The following is a 23,618-nucleotide window of genomic DNA, read 5'->3' as shown; positions in this document are numbered from 1 at the left end:
CTTGTAGCTCCTTCACACTAAAAGCTTTAAAATGTATCCTAGCAAAAACAATGGTTATCTCCTCAGTGTTTAAATGGTCAAAAAATTTTAACTAATGGTAATGTTAGTTATTTTGATAATAATTTAATCATTTTAAGTCATAAATCAAATTTTTAAAAAAGTAGCATTACCAGCTAAATACTTAATGTTTTCTGAGTAATTTGAAGATATTATTTTCCGACTTCAGTAACTCAATTTTTCACCTGCTTTTCTGTCCATCAACGAATAAATTAATTGACAGATAGTTTCTGTCTTTAATGATTGTAAATTGAAGATATTTTTGGTATTGTAATCCTGTTTGGCCTAAACAAGACATTTAAAATAGGAATCTGAGAAATTGGGATCGTAATTTTATTATTAATTTAATAAATCAAGAAAATAATCAGCAGATTACTCAATTATGAAAATAACCACAAGTGAGAGCTATAGATGCATAAAAAAATAATACATTAATCAGAAATGGCAGTCATGATTTGCAGCTGCACACAGAGATGGAAACTGATAATATCTGCCTCCAGTACAGATGGTATATAAATTATCTACTTTCCAAAAAAAGCACTTCGTTCCTTTTACAGTAAAACATGTAGCAGAAGAAAATTGCACTTCATTGTGAGGACACAGTCGAAACCTTTGGCTCTGAGTACCCAGCAGCAGTTGCTGTTTACTGGTGTCTGTCTAGCAAGTGCGGATGTGTTATTGATATTTCAGGCAACCAACAATACGTTGTCATTTTTAGTTCTTTTGGTTATGAAGTATGCCTTAAGAGCCAGAAATGCTTCCAGACCATGAAAGGATATGTGTACTCGTCTCTGGCCCTTTACACTGTCCTACAAATAAATGTAGCCTAAACTGTCTCTTTCATCGAGGATATCCTCTAGAGAATTTTACAATCATAGTGGTCCGTTGAACAGAAGGTCTTCATTCCCTCCCCCCGAAAACAAAAAGGAGTTGGTCTGACACTCCTACTCATCACATGCATTTCTACCATATTTGTTCCTCTCACACACACCTTCATTAGGCACATTGTGGTGCCCGTCTTTTTCTCACCCATTCACTTCTGTCACCTTTGCCTACACTCACTCACAGACAGACACACACACACACACACACACACACACACACTCTGTTCCTCGGGCTGACATGGATGAACACACGTCTTTCTCTTCTTTATTCAGGCACAGCTGTAACAGGGTATGTGTTAGCTTAGCCACCTGTCTACGTGTTAATGGGCATTGATCCCTCACGCTACACATTTACTTGCACATTACAACTTCTCATGTGAATTACCACCAGATAAAAAGCTCCCACATGGTTTACTGTAACTTTTATTTGATGCTTTGGTTCGGTAATTGCCTGTTAAGATAGATAATGAGAGACTAGATTTTCTTGAAGCAACAAAATAACACAAATAAAATTAGAAGAGTGCGTTGGCTGATGATAAAATGATATCTTCAACCAAATTATGACAATGATTTTGATTTTCGCAAAAGCCATGGGTTGCTATTAGGTTGCAATTGTATATGATTGTTGATAATTGTCTCAGAAAATATTGTGGTTTCATGGTTTCATGGTATTACAGAATTACTATTATTATCAGTCAGAATAACCCTTACAGGAATAAAAACAGAAGGATAAGTTTTGGTTGAACAGACATTTTATTATTGAAACTTGAAACATTTATTTAATGAAGGTATGTGTAAAAAGTCTTCCTTTTAAAATAACTAAAATAAAAGCGAAACTCTCAGCCTAGTTGCATTTTCCCCCATTTTTGTAGATAAGCAAATGTAAACGGTATGATAACGTTCAACTTTCATATCACGGTATACCCTCAAAGTGGTTTTGTTGATTTGTTCATTGCAGATCAACAGTACAGAAAGTTAAAACTTGCACAGTGAGCTTGGAAGACATTTTAGGAAAATTCAGGGTTGCATTTGCAGGAAATGATCCAGTTAAGCTGTTTGTTTTTTTTAAATGTGGCAGTTGCAGTAATCTTTGTGTTTTGCTTTAATCTTGTGATAATCACATGTTTGCATGTAGAAACACCGATGAAGTGAGGTGGAGAAAAGTAATGATAAACTAAACGAAGAAGAACGGTGTAAGGATTGAAAGGTGGGAGGCAGAGTTGCCCCAGAGGAAGGATTTAAATCATAGGAGGTACAGTAGATTAATGAGGTATGTACTATGTGATGTGTTCAGCATTCGGTTAATCAATTCCCCTGGCACATTCTTTTGTTATGAGATATGAATTTGGGTAATGAACCAAAGCTGACATATCACCACTCTTGTTTTCTCACACCCACAAACACAGGCTCATGTTTTTGATCATTTTTAGGGCATGCATATGTGTGTTTTTAAGGAATTCATGCACAACTCACAAGCAAATGCACCCACGTGTTTGTGCTCACATTCAGTTGTCAAGTGTTTCTGGGCGTTTTGACGTCAGTGTTCCTGGACGGAGCGCTGAAATGCTTCCTTGCCTAATTTGAAGTGTCACTTGGTGCCGTTTGGCATCACCACGGTACAGTGTATGTCCTGGAATTATGACAGTGAAGCTGTAATCATCTGAAGGATTTGTTAACTGGCCATGAAGCACAAGCCCAGGATGGATCGGTCAGACTTAAATTTGTACAATATACAAATCTACAGGAGGCAGAATTGGACAAAAGAGTTTTTGATAGTCTGTACATGGTGAATGGATGATGTGCTGTGTGCTGAGAGCTTGCCACGACATATTTCACGCAGTCTTATTACATACAGACGGCAGAGCCACACTGAAAACCAGAAAGAACCAGCCTGGTCACTGCCATCACATCTCGGGGTCCCATCTCTTTCAGAAGTACAAATCAACACAAGATACACATGAACCCAAATAACACACAGCTCACGTGCACCTTTCCTCTCTTTATTTATTCCTCAGCTGTTCTGCTCTGTGTTTGTGCAATGCTCTTGTGGTTCTGGCTCATGTGTGTGCTAGATCATGCTTACTCATGGCTCAGTGCAAAACTCGGCCTATTTGTACTATATTTTGTTCCCTGTCACTTGCCCGCTCACTGGGTGCTTTTTTTTTTTTCGTTTGGCCGTCTTAATGTTTTCTTTGCTGCTTGTATTGGATGTTGTGTACAGCACATCACATATACACACACTCATACTCATGTCTCACTTTCTCTTGGACATGTACACATCATATACAGACACAGAAATGAATAAAATATTACCTCAAGGCTCTTTTTATCAGCCAGTACTGCTAGAAACAGCTTGTTTTTGTATGCACATAAACGGCTCATGGTAGATTTACCCATTTCACAGTCCATGGACAACACAGTCCATTTCACACAGTATTTACATAAATATTTTTATCCATACACTGACTTGTATTTAGCACAGTTATGCATTTATTGGTAGCTAAAGGCACAGCAATCACCACAAACACTCACTCAAATGCACCGTCTAAATCACTGTCTCCCCTGCTGCGGTCACTAACCATTTGCTGTTGCACTGGTGCTTGCTTTTTTGCTATTTTATTTATTTAATTATTTTTATTTTTTCCTTTTCCTGTGTTCGTTGTAATCATGACCTCTCGCTGTTTTAATTTCAGATTTGCATATCCACTTCCACTCCTTCCTCATTTGCATACAGCAAGAATGGCGAGCGGGCATCCCACAGACAAATTCAGTTTCATGTATCAACCAGACACGCACAAGAGGTACGGGGCACGCATGCACACACACTCACACACACACACACACACACACACACACACACACACACACATGTACACAATTTCCCATGCCCATATTCTCCATGAAGCAGGTAAGTTGGAGTTGAAGCGCTTGAGCTCTTTTCGTCTACATTGTGAGACTGGCGGGGAAAGATGCCGTATGTGAGACGTAGTATAAATGTCTCTGTTATTGGTCACCTCCTTAAATGTTTAGTGGCCACTTCTTCGTTCAATCCTGTTGTGAAAACCTGGCTGGTAGAGCTTGCCCTGCCTTTTTAGGTGCGGCACTGAAAATGCTGCACCTAAAAAGGCAGGGCGAGCTGTAATTAATGCCACACAGGAAAACAAACCATTATTTTCAGTGGACCCATGCGTACTTGTGCTTTTTCGTCAGTACCTTATTTATTCCAAAAGTGTGTGTTTTTAAATACGTACTTACGTTGAGCCTACTTGAGGGTGAGGATTCACAGGGATTGATTTTTTTTTTTGCATGCTGGCAAAATCCTTCAGCTGGATGTCGCCTTAAGAATCTGAGTTTGGGATTTATGTGCGTGATGAGTGTGTGCGTATGCTTGGTAATCGTAACAATTTTCTTTCCAATTTACACGGCTTACCTCTCTCTCCTCTGTTTTTCTTCTGTCTTCTCTTATCCCCCCTGCCCTCTCTGCCACACTGTCTTTTTCTCTCTTTCTCAGTAAGAACAGGTTATCTTCAGCTATGAATCCAGTCTACAGCCCTGTTCAGCCTGGCACCCCATATGGAAACCCTAAGAACATGGCCTTCACAGGTGAGACTTAACACATACACACACATTTATCATCCTCAATGCCATAATAAACATGCTTTTAAGGATATCTGCCAGTGACACGCTGAATTTTGAGTCAGTGAACAAGTTCCTTGAAAGTTACGGCCTCTTGATTCTACCTAGAGTTTTTAAAGGGACAGTTTACCCCAAAATCCAAAATGCATATTTTTCCTCTTACCTGTAGTGCCAATTATCAGATATCAGACATAGAGATGCCTGCCTTCTCTCCAGTATAATGGAAATACATGGCACTTGGCTTGTGGTGCTCAAAGCACCCAAAAAAAAGAAACAAAAGGAAAATTTTCTAGAAATTATGAAGTGGTTACTCAAGATAATCTACAGACCTTGTTGTGCGTAGTTACATGTAGGAACTATTTTCTTTCTACCTAACTACAGCTGCCAGCTGTAGCACTACACAGAAGGAAGCATTCATGTACTTATGGACGAGACACTCGTGATAGATTAGACCTAAACGTTAATGGTGTCCTCCTCGGCTGAGCTGTCCTTTCTTTCTTTAATACTGTTGGTGTGTCCTAACACCCCCCCCCCCCTTTTTTTAATGAGTAGGCTAGAATTAGTCAAGCTAAATTCTCTTTTCAAAAAATGGAAAATGTTTTTTCATGTATAAATGAACTATTCTACACTATAACACAAACTGCCAGAGAAGTGCTGCAGCATTAGACTGTACAGTAAAACTATAATGCTGCTTACAAATTAGGGTTATAAATACATATTATTCTCCTGCACTTTTAGCATATGTGCTAGCACTATATCTTAAAATTGATGGCACCATCACCACCAGATATTACGTTAAGACCTTGGACTACATGTATGCTTTTCCACAGTCTATAAAATGGGTTTTGGAGAAAGAAAAAAAAATAAATCTGTGTTATATATATATATATATATATATATATATATATATATATATATATATATATATATATATATATATATATATATATATATATATATATATCTCCTTTATTTAACTAGGTAAAAGACTCATTGAGATTTAAAATCCTTTTACAAGAGTGACCTGGCCAAGGTGTCCTTGGTGAGCATCTGAACAAAGAATTTACATCTAATAATCATATTGCAATAGACAAGGCAGTTTGCAGAAACAGGTCACAAAAAAAATTTTCAATAAACATTTAATGGTGGAGATTTGGGACTCAATTGCAATATATAAGCAATAATGTAGTATCCAGAGAGCTTGTGTACTATAAGAAAGTGATAAAATACAAACTAGTAAAAAATGTTTCTGGCATTTTTAGTACAAGTGGGGGTTGATGCAGCATGGAAAGTGTTAGATAAGGGTAAAGGAAGGTAGGAGATGAGAGTCACAAAGTGTTGACTGAAGTTCGGGATGTCAATAATCTCAGATTGAAGAGGCAGGGGGAAGCAGAGTCAGCAGTCTTTGCAGAGCAGCAATGTGAACCTGGATCATGACCTAAAGATCCACATCGTGGGGCTTTAATTTCATACAAGCACAAGCTTTCAGTGCAGAGTAGGTAAAGGACTTGTTGAGATGTACCAAGACAATAGAAAAATAATATAAAAGAATCTCCTTTAAAAACAGACAGAAAGCACATGAGCTTGGACAAAAAGCTCGTTAGTCTCTTGTGGTGTCATACAGCGCTACACATATGAACCTTTGTGTAGGTTTTAGCAGAAGAAAAAATGTAATGAAAAAGATAAACAGCTCACCTTTTTCAAGTTAAAAGCCTGGCAAGACATGTTTTTGAGACCAAGTCAGAGAAGCAAAAACTCTGCAGAGCAGCTCCACATTTTGTCATCCAAGTCACCTGGTCAGATTTGTTTCACCAGACTTTAATATGCCTCAAGCAGAAAGTTTTCTTTTTTCATTTCTTGTGACATTTTTTTAATGTGATGCAGTAGCATGAAGCTGGGATAATACTGGCTGCTCCATGATGTCGTTTTACTTTCCTTCACTCCATCTTTTTCAATACACCAAAGGAGTTTTATTTTCCAAAACACAGTGCATAGTTTTAACCGTAGGTCAGATGTGACTGCAGGAGAGATGAAAGTTTTGATCATGTATCCATCATGTTGCAAACAGATTTAAAAATTAGATGTTATGCCGAAAATGAGAGAACTAGTGTTGTTTACAGTTATGTGCTTTTCTCTCACTGTTTGGTTTACCTTTGCATGTGAACTAGAAGACACACATGTGACAAAGTCTGAGGAGCAGCATGTTTTTCAGGGATTATTTCCTGGCAGAGACTTAATTTTTTTCCCACATGGGCTTCAATTGGTAAGCAGTCCATCTCATGTGTATCCAGTGTTTGTAAAAACACTCACCACAGACATACGGAAGTGATAAAACGGTCCATGAAAGTTGATTTTTCCAAAGATCAAACCTGACTGATCATAAACAACCTCTTGTGAACATAGGAAAATGCGCCTCTGTGTATCTTAACTGCACGCTCACTGTGACCAGCAGACATCAATAATACAATAATAGAACAAACCAAACCAAACATTATTGGTTGTTATTTTAAATTTGTATTTGAACAAATTCATTCGCAGTTTTATTAACAAAATTATCTGCGCGGATATGCTTCTGTTACATGGTTTTCTCTATATATTTTAGTCTTTAAGTTGGTCTCAATCTTGATTTTTAAATTATCAGGTTGTTTTGTAAACTGGTTCATGGAGAAGTACGCTCTGAAGATTTTAAATATTACCCAGGTCAACTTGAAATGTCTGATGTAAACAGATTTGATTTCTAATGTGAGGAAGGGGTGTTTTGAGTGATTTAATTTATGTTGTTAAGTATTTACATTTCTGTTCATCAGTCAGCAAACAAAAAATGTTTTATGCTTGTAAAAAGCAGTAGTCATAATTATCCTTCCTGTAGCTCATTAGTATCAAACTAATACACCTTTTTAACATACAAGTTCAGTGCTCTGTAGGGATGTAACATCTGGTGTGTTATTGTATCAGTTAATTCAAGGCTTTGAATCAGTGCATACAATGAATTGAGCAAGTCAGCAGACATTTTGTTAAATCTACTGAACCGTGCTGCAGCTGCTGAGCTAAGATGATAATTTTGTGTTATTTTCCTCATTAAGAAACAACTCTAAATGAGTCAGACTACATGTCAAAGACTCTGCCGTCTCATTCAGAAATCGAAAATATTATGCTCAGTGCTGCAACTGATTTGTGTCATGATCAAATCATCTACTGTTTTGAATAATCTATCAGAATAAACATATTTGTTTTAATTTATACAATCTATAAAAATGCTCATCACAGTGTGTGAGTCCAACGTGAGTTAAAATTGTGAGTTTTGTCCAGCCAGCAGTGCAAAACACTGAAGAGGTTCAAATTAAAATTCCATAAAACAGTAAAAGCAACAAAAGCTCAAGTTTGGGAAGCTGTAATTAATGGATGTTTGGAAACTATGATTTGATTAATAACTAATTTTCTGTTTGTTGACTAACCATTCAATCAGCTAATGGATTCAGCACTAATAATGCTTTTATGAAGTTTTCTGTTGAATTAAAATTTTAAATAAAATGCATTTTTAATTGTTTTTGTTTTGCATTGAAAACATATTGAATATTTCTAATAACACATAAAATGTAACCTCTTTGTGAATTTGTGAATTGCTATACCTGTATTTTTTTTTTTTTTTTTTGTCTTTTCAAAAAGAATTTTTTAGATTTATTGTACGGTCAAATGTTCCTGTGCAATCTTAATAAAATTAACTGAGCACAGATTAGTTTATCATCACAACCGTTGCTGCTGCTGCAGTGTAGATTAATGCAGATATCTAATGAACCTGTTAATTTGACTGTGGCTCAAACTACAACAGCAGACAGCAGCCAGAACTAGATATAGCAAAGGCTCAAGGCTACAGAACAGATAGTCTGTGAGATTGACTGCCAATAATAGCAAGCAGCAAGCAGGGCTTCACTCACGTACATATCGTCTCTTAACTCTCCTGCTTTCATCCTCTCTCTCTCTCTCCTCCCTCCCTCTTTGTCTCCGTCTGTCAAACTCACACCTTTTTATCAGTGAAAGCTTTTTCTCAGGTCAAAATCTGCTTTGTTTGCGCGACGTGTAATTGATGATGCACGAGAGAGAGTGTGTGTGGTGTGTGCGCGCTCCCCTTGCACGTGCATTGCTAATGTGTTTCTGAATTTATCTCCACCTACACCATATTGGCAGGTGTGTCTCGTCTGTATCTAAGATGCATTCAGTCGACTGTGTGATTGGTGCAGACATTTTTTTTAATGAGCACCATCTGTGCACATCCTGCTCCAAACCACATACTGCCCTACCTGTGTGTGTGTGTGTGTGTGTGTGTGTGTGTGTGTGTGTGTGTGTGTGTGTGTGTGTGTGTGTGTGTGTGTGTGTGTGTGTGTGTGTGTGTGTGTGTGTGTGTGAGAGTGTGTCTTTGTTGTGTGCATCTGTGGCCCTCTCTGTTGGTTAAGCTACGGTTTTTGATAACGGAGGACCTGTCTGTGATATCTTGCAGGGTATCCAGGAGGGTATCCTGCTACAGCTCCCACCTATACGCCCAATCTCTATCAAACAGGCAGTCCTGGGTATCCACCAGGTGAGCCCTTACACTCACAAGCACACACATCATTTCATGACTTTGTTTCTGTTTGTTAATATCGCTGGGGAAATTGCTGGCAGTCCACCTAAATTACTTTTGGAGTTAATTAGTGGGATGTTTCAGATAAACACACCACAAAGATAGCAGTGAGTGTGCGGGTCCATTGAAGTTTTATGTAAAGGATGCCACACAGACACACTGATACATGCATATGATTTCACATCATTATCACGTTTTTATCTAATAAACGGGAATTATATGTGTTGTATTCCTGTATGCCTGCCTTTTGTTGAGTAGATATGAGGGATATTTGTTTCTTGATTTGCACAATACAAAATGCAAAAGTGTAAAAACTACAAAGCAAAACTGAAACGAGTAGAAATACAAGGAAAGAATTATACAGAGTAAACAAATGTGCAGGCAGAGCCAAAGAGCCAAGAGCATTACTGTGTAGCTCCTGTTGAGAATTGAACTAAATGATTTAAATATATATTCATAGGAACAATAAGTTTTGTCTTTGACATGTTATTCTGTCCAGCAACTAGTTTTTAGTTGTCCTTTAAACCTTTTTGTAAGAATTGTTAATTGTTAGGCAGTGGTTAAGTTAAGGCTGAAAACCAATTATGTTTTAAAAAAAAAATTACACTACATATATACATTGGTGTAATTTTAATTTGAAGTCAGAGGATCTATTACTGCTGCTGCTCTACAGAGCTGCACTTAAATTATATGGTGATTATGCATAAGCAACCGAAAGTGCATAAGCAACCCCCCCCCCCCAACCCTTTTATTAGAGGGAATCAAATATCCAACACAGTTATCACATATACACTTAAACAACAGACCATACAGGTATGCAAGAATAAAAATTATTTAGGATAGACATAAAAGGAAAAAAAAACCAATACTGTTATGCCAATAGGTAACACTGATATTATGTGTACCATCATGTTCATATGATTACCTCCTAATCTCCAAACAGAAATTCTAAAAGTTTTACCATTGATGCCACTATCATATCACACACCCCAGGGCCGTATCTTCTTTCACCTAAACCAGCTTTTAAAAACAGACACTGCGTCGCTGTTCCACAGGCTCAGAGTGTTCTTTTCTGAGATCATGTTGTATTGTGATGCTCTCAGCTGCCAAATCAGTGTGTAATTGTCTGAGTTTTTGTGATTAACATTTTGTTGTGAATCAAAAATTGATGCAGTACCACAGTCACTCGCTTGTCAAAATGTATGTCATCGCAGAATATTTTAAGCAAACAAGGTTGTGTAGAGCTCCACGGAGGTTGCAGTAATGTGAAGGCAGTATGGATTAAGTGGTGATCTCAGCCTAAAGGGCATTGATGGTGAAGGAGTGGGAAGCTAGCCAGTAACAGCTGCCAGTGGCCTTAAAGCAGCAGATACGTGCTCTGCTGGGGCTCAGTGTCTGGTCCCTGTAGCAGATGGGAATAACAGTTGTCTGAGTACTTTCCAGATATGGTGTGTCTGTATAGATATAGATAGTTAAGTGTGGCAGGGTCTTAACCTTTTAGCCTGGAAACCCAAACTGGGTTGAATATGATGGAGCTGTTTAAAGATCAAGCTTGGGTATAAATTGGGGCCAATAACAAAAATAACAAAGTCCTTAAAAGAACAGATAATATGAGAGATGGAGAGCTTTAAGCAGGTTGTCACTGGAATAAAAACATATTTGCAGGTGTCAATTACTGTAAATCAATAAAAGATAAAAAAAATTCTCAACAGGGAGACAAATAACTAGCTACCTGAATTGTTTCTCACTCTCCTGAATTTTAAGCATCTTACACAGGCAGGATGGGTTTGTAGATTTCATCTCTGCTGCTTTTGAAGCCCCTCTCCTCTCGTCCCCTCCCCCAGTTTGGTTTTATCTTTTGGAAGTCAAACAAAATATCAGGTATGCTTTGGCAAAGCTCATTCAGTTGTATTTCAACAAAAGAATTTAATTACTGAAGCTGTTGTTTAAATCAGCAGTGGTGATGTTTAATTGCACACTTCTTTCTTTGCATTCTGCAGTGCTTAATGTATGGTGAAATTAGACTCTTTGGATTTTGTGCCCCAGACAAATATCAACCTTTCAGACAAGCCAGCTCTGCTCCAATTAGAAATGTGTCTTGGTCAATGTCATTATTTCCCAAGACCATTGAATAGACAAACAGTTTTCTATCAGCAGGGCTTTTGTGTAATTGTCACACTCCATTGTCCTCTAATGCCTTGCATGCATGTGTGTGAGAGTATGCACACACACTTTTTAGACACACACACGGCAGCTCTAGCATCTCTTTGTTCCCTTGTCCTTGTGTGAGAGAAGCGCTTTCATAAGCTCCGCAGCAGCAACTAGCTAGTAGCATGTTTGACCTTCAGGCTCCTCCGAGTGGCGGCTCAGAGTTACTGCACCCCACAGAGCAGAGAGCCCAGTTAACAGCAGACACTGATGTAGCAGGCTGCACCACATGCCTTCACTCTCCTACACTGCACCTTGTGCTTTTCATCCTTTTCATGTAGCGTCAGTTAAATGGTGGCTACACCTGAATCACATGTGCAACTAAAGTTTTTTGTTTGTTTCAATGTATATGCTTCATAAAAAGGTTTATATGAACTCCATTTACGTGGACTACAGAAGCGATCGCTTTAGCCGTAAACAATACAGAAATGCTGTCTTCAAAGATCAGGTTGAGACTGGTTAAATGAGGCTTTTTGAGATACACAAACTCTTGGCTGTGTTGTTTTGAGACTCCAGTCCCATTAAAGACTGCACCAGTCCCCCATCTGGTGGATTTTGTAGGAAATGCAGAAGAGAGAACATTTGAATAAGGCTGCAACTAATTATTACTGTATTTTGATATAAAATACATCAGAAAACAGTGAAAATGCATTTAATTGTCAAATAAAAATATTCTAGAGGTTAAGATAACATTATCAAATGTCTGAGCAGCAACAGTCCAAAGCCCCATATTCAATTTTGCTGTCATGTAAGACACACAATAGCAGCCAATTCTATTTGAGAAGAAGGAACTTCCAAATGTTGCTTAAAAGATTCCTTAAACCATGAATTATCAAAATGGTTTCAGCTCAATCTACTACATTTAAATGTTAAAACAAATAATTAAAGGAGGGGTTTAAATGTTTTTGAGACACACCGGTATGATCAAGTATTATACTAGTTTGATTTTTACTGCCCCCCATCTAACCCTGATGATGTTGAGACATTTTTATAAGAGTAGAATTATTCATATTATTCGAGAATATTTCTGATCCCTCTCCTGGAAAAATATTCCACCAAACTCCTTTTAAGAAATATTAACTTAACAATTCCTTACATGTCTGTAAAAACACATACCTCTGGAAACCTACGTTAAAAGGTATCATGTCAACAGTATTCTTGTCAATTTTGCATTGATCAGATCTATTAAGATGAGTTGTATTTGTGTGCAAACTTTATATTTGTGATCTTGATTGTCTCAACTAGCTATGCAATTTAAGTTGGAGGAGACCGTGGGAATGAGAGGCAAACCATTTCAAAAATGAAGATTTCTCTCTAAAATTAGTGCTAGTTGGTAGATACAATAAACAAACACAGACTCTTGTTAGCTTCACGACTTCACCAGTTTCTTCGCCTTTTCCACAGTATGAGAGAACAATAGCAGTTCAAGTTCCTGCTTCTCCCAGGAGTCCCCTTCATGCTTAATGTCTACCTGGTTTGCTCCGTCTTGTTTGGTGCTCGAGAGAGCACAACTTTTGGTTGTTGACAATTGTGATGTCATGAGAGGTAGAGTCATTGAGGGGGAGATACTTTCCCTCCTGGTGGTTGCAGCAAGAACTACAAACCAACCTGACATCCAGTAATTGACTACAAGACTCACAATCAGCCAGCACGCAGGCAGCTAGGACACTTATTGCTGCCCAGCTGAGTCAAATCAGCTGATTGCCCTTGTGAATGAGCTGAAGGAGACAATTATGAGACAATCAGAGACTTTAGTTATGTTACCCAGAAGACAGTAAACCAGAATTTTGATTTACATACCCATTTTTGTTTTGTGTAACTTTTGTCTCAAAGAAATAAGTTGACCTTTTTAAAGAAGACTGAATACACCTGAATTCAAGTTTGAAAGCAACTTTTAATTGTCTTCTTCACCCACACCTCCCAAACTCAAAGAGAAAAGCTACCCACGTCACACAATGTAAACATCATTGAACTTTAATATTTGCATGAGCCAAGACTCCAAACTTGATAATATGAAACATTTTTGATTTTATTACATCAAGACGAGAAAAGAAATTTAAGACAGTGTGGACTGAGTTCTGTGATCACAGCGCTGTGGTGACTTTATTCTGAAAGGAGTAGAGGAATGGTGGTAACACTCAAAGCTGCTAAAAGCAATTTTTTTTATCAACAATAGATCATAGAACTACTTTTATGTGAGAGGGGTCGAATGTAGTGACGAACCCACAGAAAACTAACACCAGACTCTTAATTATGAGAAAATTATGAATAAAGCGGGTTCCCCTAGTGTAATGTATTTCTAAACCCACTTTCCTTTCTCCTCTTTTTGTCTTTGACTGTTTTTAGGATATACTTCAGCAGGCACCCCATACAAAGTGCCCCCCACTCAGTCAAATGGAGCGCCCCCGCCCTACACTCCGACCCCCACCCCATACCCAACAGCCATGTACCCCATCCGCAGTGCCTACCCTCAGCAGAACATATATGCACAGGTAAGCATATTTACATTATTACAATTACATTCAAACATCACCATGGCAACAATCTGCAGTCTACTACTGAGAAATGCTGATCGGATTTGTCCGGTCGCACCTGTTTAATTGGCGGCACCATTTAATTCAGTCATTTCAGTAAATATGCTCACATTGTATCTTATAATTTGATTACAATTTACAACATATAACAAAATTGGTGAAACAATTAAATGTAACACCATATGACTTTAGGCTTTAAACTTTTTTGTGAGCGTGATCAATTAAAAAAACAAGGCACTGTCTAGTAGTATTTTCTTAAAATAAGATAATCCTTTTTTAGTCCTACAGTGGGGATATTTGCAATGTAACTGGTTTTATGTGTAAATCTTTTAATTTAAGTGATGTGTTTGTGTCGTTTGTGGAAATGGTAAATTGATTTTTTACCAAAGAATCAGTCTGGTTGTCTCAATAAGCTCCAGGGACTAAAATCCCAAACAAAACTGAGATTTAAAAGTCAATTTTGTTTGCGTTTCCACAGAGAAACCCTGGTGATTTAGCAAATTACACTGACAACAGATAAAAAAACACAGTCAACAACAGAGCCATCAATTTGTTCTTGTGCAGTTTGTTCTTTTTAATGATTAAATGGATGTTTGAAAAGTGCAGAAACAAGAAGAAATGGAAAATGCAAGAAAGTCATGACGTCCATGAGTGTTCTCTGTTTTTCTTTGCAGTGGGAAATGACTCATACCTTCTTCTTAGACTGCCTTTAATTATGATAAACATTTAAATGTTATTACGAGCTCATACATGAGCGCACACCCTCAGTCTCAAAAATCATGTCCTGTGTCCATCCTGACAGGGAGCGTACTATACCCAGCCGGTGTATGCGGCTCAGCCACATGTGATCCATCACACCACCGTGGTGCAGCCTAACAGCATCCCCTCCACAGCCCTCTACCCTGCCCCCGTCCCTGTACCTGCTCCTCGCAACAACGGCATGGCTGCCATGGGGATGGTAGCTGGGACAACCATGGCCATGAGTGCAGGTAAGACCAGAATCACTGACTCCAAAATGTTTGCTTATTCGTTTTTTTTTATGTTTGTTTATATTTGTTTATTGACTTTTCTGTGCTCTCCCTTGACTGTAATCTGTGAATTGAATTCCTACATTAATGCTGGAGACAGTCTTTTTGTATGAAACAGCAGGGTATAAATTAGACAATTGATTCGTGTTCAGAAAATCTACTGGCAACTTTCTTGATCATTGATATTCTTTTTTTTTTCTCCCTCATATTAAAGCATCTCTAATGTGACGCTTTGCTGGTTGTCTTCATCTTCTGTGATAATGAATATGTTTTGGACTGTTGTTTAGACAAAATTAGACATTTTAAGCCGTCATCACGAACTCTGGCAAATTGTGAAGGGCAGTTTTTGCCATTTGCTGAAATTACATTGACCAAAATCCAATTTTTTGGGATTTTTATTGCCTTAAATCGACAGGACAGTGTGAGTGTGAAAGGGGTAAAGAGAGAGGGGGAGACATGCAGCAAAGAGCCGAGGCTGGACTCAAACCTGCGGCCGCTGTAGCGAGGACACTGAGCCACCGGCGCCCCCAAAATCCAATTTTTTAAGATAGTTGTGAGATTAGTCAGTGAAAGTGACTGTTAGCGGCAGCCCTATTTTAAAATCTCTCTCTAAAAATGATTCAGTGATTTAGTTGGCTTCCTTAAGGATAATTTTATATTTAAAAAGCAGCTGTCATGTTGACTGTGTGTTTTCTGTCATAAACTGATTAAAAAAAAAAAAAAAGAAAAATCCTTAACATTTACATGATAATATCACAGGAAACTCAATTATCACAACTCAACAAATTGAGCCTTCACAGCTGTTCAGCAGAAGGATCTGTAACTGGCTAAAGCTCATTAATGGTGTTGTTAACTTACCATTTAGGGACCCTGCTGACAACGCCTCAGCACCCCCAGATTGGAGGACACCCAGTTACTGTGCCAACCTACAGGCCCCAAGGGACACCTGGGTACAGCTACGTACCGCCTCACTGGTAGAGCCCACCCATCATGTGAGTGTCTGCCCACCTGCTGTTCGCTCTTTCCTCTTTCAGTTGTTCCTCACCACCACAATTTTCTCTCTTCCATCTGTCTCCTCCCCCCCCCCCCCCCCCCTCCTCTCTTCCTTTTCTTTGCTTTTTTGTCCCTCTGTTGTCTTTCTCAGACTTGAACAAACTGCGCTGCCTCACATTTCTTCTCCCCTCTTTTCCTCAGAGGTCCGAGGCAGCCTCAAATCAATCACCAATGTGTACCTCTGCTCTTCTTTCCCACCAGATCTGGAGTTCACCATCGTATGCAACTGCTCAAATCTTACACGGGCTCCCACTGGTAACCATGGGAACTCGGCACCTGTCTGCAAGAACAAAACTAAAGTGCAACAGCCACTTTACTATTATTGTTATTGTTAGTATGCGACATTCTCTAACGTTTTTACAAAAAGCTGCTTTTATTTTTTATTTTTTTGTTTCTCTGTTCATTTGCCAACCAGTCATTACTTTATTTTGTATGGCTATTGTTTTATTTTTTTAATTTTATCTCCTCATTTTCTCTCGATGTGTCTGTCATCGGAACTCCAGAAGGACTCTTGACCAATCACAGGTGTCAGTTGCTCCTGTTTCTGTGTTGTGCTGGTGTGTGTGGTCCTTCCTGCTGCTGCTGCTCAGTTGGCTGGAAAATATTGGGCACTTATTCTTCATTATCATCTCGATTAGTCACTACAAAGAATTATTGACTTATGCTGCCAAATTTCTAACAACTAGACATCAGCACAGGGTTTTAACATGATTAGCATTTTGGGTTTTTTTTTTTCGGGTTATTTAATTTTTTTACTTTCTTTTAAACAAACTCAACACTTATTTTCTGTAGCCTTTTTTTTTCTTACCTTTGTTCTTCCTTTCTCTTTGCCCTTTTTAACCACTTTATTTCGATTTCAGTTAAATCTCTTTCAGTTAAATCTCAGCCGTCTTCCAGTGCGTAGCTGTCTGTCCGGCAGTAGTCAGTCCATTTTCCCCGTCGTTACGTCTCCACTTGAGTGCTATGTCGCTTTGAGCAGAGCACTTGCTGACCATTACACATCCTGCTGCGTGTCCCACTGTGTCCACATTAGCATAACACACACTAACAAAACATCACTTCATGCTACATACTATGCAGGCTAGTATGTTGTGACACTATTGGACTCTTAAACTTAGCTTAGGTCAATGCATTTTAAAAAATATAAGGATATTTATAATTACCATGTCAACAGCATGGGCGGTCGTGTTCACTTTCTCACACACACACACACACACACACACACACACACACACACACACACACACACACACACACACACACACACACACACACACACATACAGGGGCTCCTGTATGTGTTGGAAAATACATAATCATTTAGTGGCACTTACTGTACAATACCTCCAGTTATGTACACACACACACACACACACACTCACATACTACATGGATTTCAAGGGTTGTGCATGGCAGACAGCAGAGAAGGAGTTTAAAGGGATTGTGTAGGCGCAAAGAGAGCAGAGCAGGATGAGACAGGGACAGAGGACAAGAAAAGAAGAGGAGATCACATATTCACAGTCAGGTCATTTCAAAGTACAAGACATTCGAGTTTGTGACATCTCACCTGCAAGAGACCACACAGACACTCGGCTATTTTCACACTACATGTGTACATTGAGTCCTCACTGCGAGTACATTGTCTCCTCCTCCATTTCTGCGTCCAGGCGAGGACTTTGTAACCGTACAAACAGAAACCCACACTTTTGAGTACACAATTTAATAATGGACCAGTCAAATCAATATGTGCTGATGGATAGCATTCAATTCACTTATCCATTCCAGTTCTGTGTGGTAGAGCACCACATTTAGGAAGAAATTGTGTCCAATCAGAAGGCTGTAATGTGTAAACACTTGGTCGATGTCATAGGGGTTATTTGTTATGCTGTTGAATAAAATGTTTAACTTTGGGTAATATCATCTGAATTGCAAGAGCAGTGTAGTCAAAAAATGCAGATTTTAGTGTCCATGGCTTCAGCAGAAAATATTGAGACATTTTAGCAAGGATGCAGAGCCGTGATGATATAGTGACACTCATGCCCCTTTTTCCACCAAACTTGCTCTGATTCTTGAACAGCCTCTATTCTGGATTCCAATTATCAATGATAGGAAGGCATAGAAGATTATTACGTGCAAGACTTTATCCTCTCTTGGATTGGGTATTGCCACTGACTTCCTGAGTCGATTATGTTTAGATCAATGAGGTTTCGATTTGATAAGGGATATTTCAGTTACAATATCAATTTTGCTTGAATGTGAAAGAGATCCTCAGAGAATTAATGTTATTAATTGTACAAATACAGAACAGGATTAGATTATTTTACACCAAAGCATAAAACAAGCTAACAGTTACAGATAAAAGGAGCTGTAATGAGCAGGTTTTCAATACTAGGGTCTTTAATATTTTGGACTAGAGCCCGTGTAATAATAGCGAAACTAACGGGGTTAAAGCTTCACACGTCTGTGGGAAAGTATTAAAAGACTGATCTCGAATTTTATGAATCGATACCAGATGATTCAAATAAAGATCAATGTTGTTACATTTTGTACTTCATGTCAAGGAAACTGATTTCTTGCTCCCAACGGTTCATTATAATGTGCAGAAAAAGGTGGAAAAAGGCGTTCAGTGACTTAGTTTCAAACTGGTTCAGTCCAGTTGCCTTTTTACACTTGTTATTTTTTAGGAAAAGATTAATCCATTTGTTCATTTTTTTACTGCAAATTTCTGTAACTGCTCATATCTGCTTTAACTGACGGCATTCAGACGTATTTCTCCATTTTTTTTAAAATCCAGCATAAACCTTGATTTTAAGAATATAGTCATCAGATGAGGATAATATCTGAGCCAATGAGACGTGGACCATATACAGCCAGTTTCTGTTGCCTTTATAAGCTTATACATATAAAGGCATTTAGGTGCAAAGGCACTATGATGACACATCATAATCAAACATTATGAACATACCGAGTAGTGGTGGTGAGGTTTCATATTTAGGTGAAGCCTGTGGCATTTTGTCAGGATTCACACACACGAGAAAGACTGAAATGACAACTTCAGGATCTGTAGAGTACAGATTTGTATAACAAACAGCATTTACTGCGCGGGTATGTAGATGAAGTGGTTTGATATTGCAATAAAAAAGAGGGAACGCCTCCAACTGTTAACATACAGTAATTATTTTATCAGCGTTTTGAAATGATTTTGTTTTTAATGCTTATTGTTGTAATCTCTAAATATGGATTACAGGCTCTGTATGCAGCCTCCATTCAATAATTATTACTGCTAAGAAGAGATGTAGAACATATCAAAAATTTGGGTATTGAATAACTTTGTGAGGAAATATTGCACAACATATGACAAAAAAAAAAAAAAACAGAAAAAAAACTTGACTATAAGTTAATGCTAAGTAACAGGTACCTAGGCTTTGTAGTACTGGAGGCAGGAAGAAGCAATTTATATTGTAATTAAAAATAAAACAATAAGGTCGAGTGTTTGAGGTATTCTTAGTCCAGATGTTTGTACACTAGTAGGTTAATTCTCAAGAAAATGTTACATAAAGCCGCTATCGGATGAAAACCGTCGATATTTGAGCCTTATTTTTAAAACGACCGTTGTAATTTAGAAAACATCACGTGGATGTTTTCAAGTCATAAAGTGTTACCACCATGAAAGGATCTTGTACATTTTAAGTCAGTAAAACTGAGAGGAATACAGAAAGTGGGTTTTCTTGCGACAGCAGTAATGTTACTTGTCATTAGGATTTATTTAACCAACCACTACTTCTGTCAGTATTTCTCAATTAAATCATGTTTTTTTCTTCTTTCCCTCTGGTCAATTGAGCATAATGGGTATGCATAATATTCAGGTGTATTTCACTATAGCATTGGATCTCTAATTTTGAAAAAAAAATGCAGTATATTTAAACAGCAAGTGGTACAGTAATGTATTTCTAGCTAAGCATGGTTGCATCATTGTGGCAGCTACTGTTTGTGCTTTTAATATTTTTATTTTTACCTCCTCTTCTGCATCTCTGTCCTCTACATATCTGTTACTGAGGACGGGGAAAAGTCAAGACAAGGTCTGTCAATACACTTGTGGTAATGCTCGTCACCAAATCTCACATTTTAATTGTTGCCTAAATTTGTAGACCTTTAGGAAGGATTTATAACAGAACTGAAATGGATAGCATTGACCGAAAAAAAAGGTCTCCATCGTGCTTTTGGGGGCCAGCTTTTCTGTCTATTTCCGTTCTGTTGGTGCAAGGATGCATCAAATGATGAATGAAAAACCCTCCATTCCCTTTGTTCTGTGCCATATTTCACCAACAGTTGTTAAGTAAATATTAGTTTCTTCTCCTCAGTAACTGGTGAATCTTGAGTCCTTGTTATGTCTAGCTTTCTGTGAATCTGTGTTTTCCTATTGCTGTCCTATTCCACACATTGTCGATGACGCATTATTGCCTGTTTCACTTTTATCATCCTTACTATATCCTCCCGTGTTTATCCTATTTACACTTCAGAGGCCATTTAGCATCCCTCCAAACATTCTTTTTTTTTTTTATCACATTCAGGGATGCAAAATGATGTCAGATCATATATTCTGCTCCCTCTCATGTCCACTTTTAACCCTCTGCTCTCACATGATTTTTGGGCTTTGTGCGCTTTCAGTCTGACCTTTGCAAGCCTCACCACCTCGTCTTAGCAGCAGTCATGTTGAACTATATCATTAAATTGGTGCCACCAATGGCGATGATCTATTTTCTTTTTTTTTTTTTTTGTATTTATGAAATCACTGAGTCTTTTTAAACACTAGATGTCACCAGTGACAAAGTCCAAAAGTGGCATCAGCATGATGTAAAATGAAAATTTAATGATTATTGGTGTCATTTACAGTGAAGGATCAAAATTGGGTCACATTTTAAGCACTAAATTTACTTTTTCCAGACATTTTCAGAAATGACATTTTTGACACCAAATAAGATTGTATTTGGGGGAGTTTGTCATTTTTAAGTTAATAAGACAGTGATTTGTTCCTGGGCTGTGGACCAGTGCTCATGTTTTAATGTGGAGGCTCAGTTGAGGTGCACTCCCACAGAGCAGGCTCATTTTTCAAAGTGGTGGAACAGCTTCCTCATTTCACTCCATGCCTCGCCTCTCATTTATTTAAATTTGCACTTAACTGAAAATGGACAGTTTGTTGTCTTTAGTGGAGGAATGCAAAGTTGTCTTAAGCATGTGTCTTTTATCATATTCAGTTTTCCTCCATCATTCTGTCCTTTGTGACATTTCCAAACATCGAAAAGGGGTATCATTAACGAGGATGCTTTTTTAGTTTTTATCCAGTATATTTTAAGCTTGCGCCTCTTCACTTTGACAGTGAAAATACGACCAGAACCATTCATAACACCTCTCTTTCCCTCTCCCCTCTCTTCTTTCTTTGCCTTGCAGTTGCTAAGTCTTATTTTTTCATGAGTATAAATTAAAACTCTACTATCACAGTGAATAGTAGGCTCTTAAATGTCTTTGATGTTCTGCTGCAGCTTTTTAATTTCAATTTGTCAGATATCTTAGTTTAATTTGACACTAAATGTGATGCAAAAAGTGGAAATTCCTTGTCTTCCAAAAAAAAAAAGCATACTTGTATCCCCCCTGGATCGAGTATTAGGAACAACCCCATCTTTGGAAGTTTTAGTTTGGTACCCAGTTTGCACATGCTATGGTATATCTGTTACCGTAAGGTTGTGTTTGAAACTGAAGCCCAACGTCTGTTCAGCGTTGAGAGAAGTGAACTGTATGTTAGCTATTTGGTCCAGAGTGAAGGACCAGCGTCAGGCTTGTGATATGAAGTGTAAATCTGTTTTTAATTTTTTTATTCTTTTTTTTTTTTAATGTTTTTTTGTTGTTGAGGGTTTTTTTTTTAGATCAGTTAGTGATCTAGTACTATAACTAAGCCAAGTTTGTAATTGTATATTTACTGTAAAATGTAGAACATTGAATAACTATTAAAATTTTCCTATAAAAGGAAGATGGTGTTTTGTGACCTTTTTATTCTGAATGTATTGTCATTTTCCCCTTGCTGGGTAAATGTGGTAAAAAGGAGGACTCATTGCATTATACTGAGATAAACCAAGATATTTACCCAATGTTCATAAGCAGAAATTTGTCACATTTGCCTGAATTGAACCTATTTGTGTTGCATTATTAAAGTAATAGCACAACAATTCAGTTATGGATAAGTCGTAGCCTCACCCATTGACACAGAACTCCTTCCCTATTAAATGGGGTGTGAGTCTTTGTAGTCATCGCATGAGTCATAAATGAAGATGTATCACATCAAAGCTCAGTTTTAGGCTTAAATTGGATGCACAAATATTTCTGTAAGAATCTACCGCCTGAACATCACCTGTAAAATTTAACACAAATTAAGAGATACTGGCAAGAAAGGGACTCAAAGGACTCAATAAATAGCTATAAAAAAAGGGCAAAACAACCACAAAGAGATACTAAATCACCAAGTATAAAGACAAAATTATCTCAAAAAACACAAATAAGACTCTTAAGTGATGCAAAAAAAATTAAAAAAAGAAAAAATTACTTCAGAGACACAAAATAACCATAAAAAGACACCAAACTATTACAAAGTCTGCGTGTGTGTCTTGCTTTGTGTAGGAGAGCCGGTGGAGTCTATCTGTGCAGAGAGCCCCAATGTCTCATATCCTGCCTATGGACATGTCTTCAGAGTCCTCAGTGGAGAGTCCTGGATGGGACAAGGTGATAGCTTTGACAGTGGCTGAAGGGGTTTGGCCCAGATGAGTGAACTGATCCACCTGCCATTTAACCCTTTGATACCTGCACAAATTTGCTTGATTTCTTCAAAAATAGGCTACAGAAAGAAGATGATGAGCAACTTAACAAGAAACGGCCCAGAAATTAGCAAGAATTTTGCAAAACATTATACGAAAATTGCATGAAAATAAGCCAAAACTTATTTCCTGTAGCGTCATTTTAAAGATAAAATTATAAGAATTGCTAATATAGTTCACTGGACAAATTATTTCTATTTTTCTGATAAAATCTAATCTCCCCGCAGCTAATTTTCAAGTCAATTTCTTGTCACCTTTTACTAATTTTTTGGAATTTGTGGGACATTTCTAGCCAAGCTGCTCATTGCCTTTGTCACACAGTTTTTGAAAGAAATCAAATCAGTTTTCTTAGGTCCCAGTGCTATGAATGCTTGTGAAACACGTCAACAAAACTGACGTTGATCCAGGTTCTAAACAGTTAATCTACATGAGAGCAAGACAATAATACTGACTTAATGGCCCAAAACAATTAAATCAGTAAATTGTATATACTATTTTAGAGTGTTTTCCCTTTAATCGCACTTAAACCCTGCAGTCTTTGCTCCTCTTTGTCTCATTGCAGGAACAGGTTGATTTGAGGACACTGACAAGTTTTATGATTCTTGTGCTGTCTGCATTTAAATACAAGAACCACAAACATTATTTCCTTTTTGTTGCTGAAAAAGACTGACAGCAAAGGACACTCACTTTTTCACTTCTCCCTTCATCCATCACCAGACATCCGACCGGGTTGTGCAA

The 23,618-nt window shown here is 37.9% G+C and overlaps 1 protein-coding gene across 5 annotated transcripts in view; it reads left to right on the top strand.

The window, feature by feature from the left end:
• Positions 1-21,618, top strand: part of fam168a (family with sequence similarity 168 member A) — a 32,258-nt gene extending 10,640 nt beyond the window's left edge. The window contains exons 2-8 of one of the 5 annotated variants that reach the window (XM_042486428.1): positions 3,635-3,742; positions 4,453-4,544; positions 9,073-9,153; positions 13,750-13,895; positions 14,740-14,926; positions 15,831-15,957; positions 16,220-21,618. In XM_042486428.1, coding sequence (XP_042342362.1) covers positions 3,681-3,742; positions 4,453-4,544; positions 9,073-9,153; positions 13,750-13,895; positions 14,740-14,926; positions 15,831-15,943 — 681 coding nt within the window. In that variant the 5' untranslated portion in view covers positions 3,635-3,680 and the 3' untranslated portion in view covers positions 15,944-15,957; positions 16,220-21,618. Of the gene's footprint in view, positions 1-3,608; positions 3,743-4,452; positions 4,545-9,072; positions 9,154-13,749; positions 13,896-14,739; positions 14,927-15,830; positions 16,071-16,159 lie in introns of those variants that run through there. The other 4 variants (XM_042486424.1, XM_042486427.1, XM_042486429.1 and 1 more) reach the window with 4 other exon arrangements.
• The last annotated feature ends 2,000 nt before the right edge of the window (positions 21,619-23,618 follow it).

This window comes from Plectropomus leopardus, chromosome 5 (assembly GCF_008729295.1).
Source record: "Plectropomus leopardus isolate mb chromosome 5, YSFRI_Pleo_2.0, whole genome shotgun sequence".
Classification (NCBI taxonomy): Eukaryota; Metazoa; Chordata; class Actinopteri; order Perciformes; family Serranidae; genus Plectropomus; species Plectropomus leopardus.
This window is presented reverse-complemented; position numbering and strand designations above follow the sequence as displayed.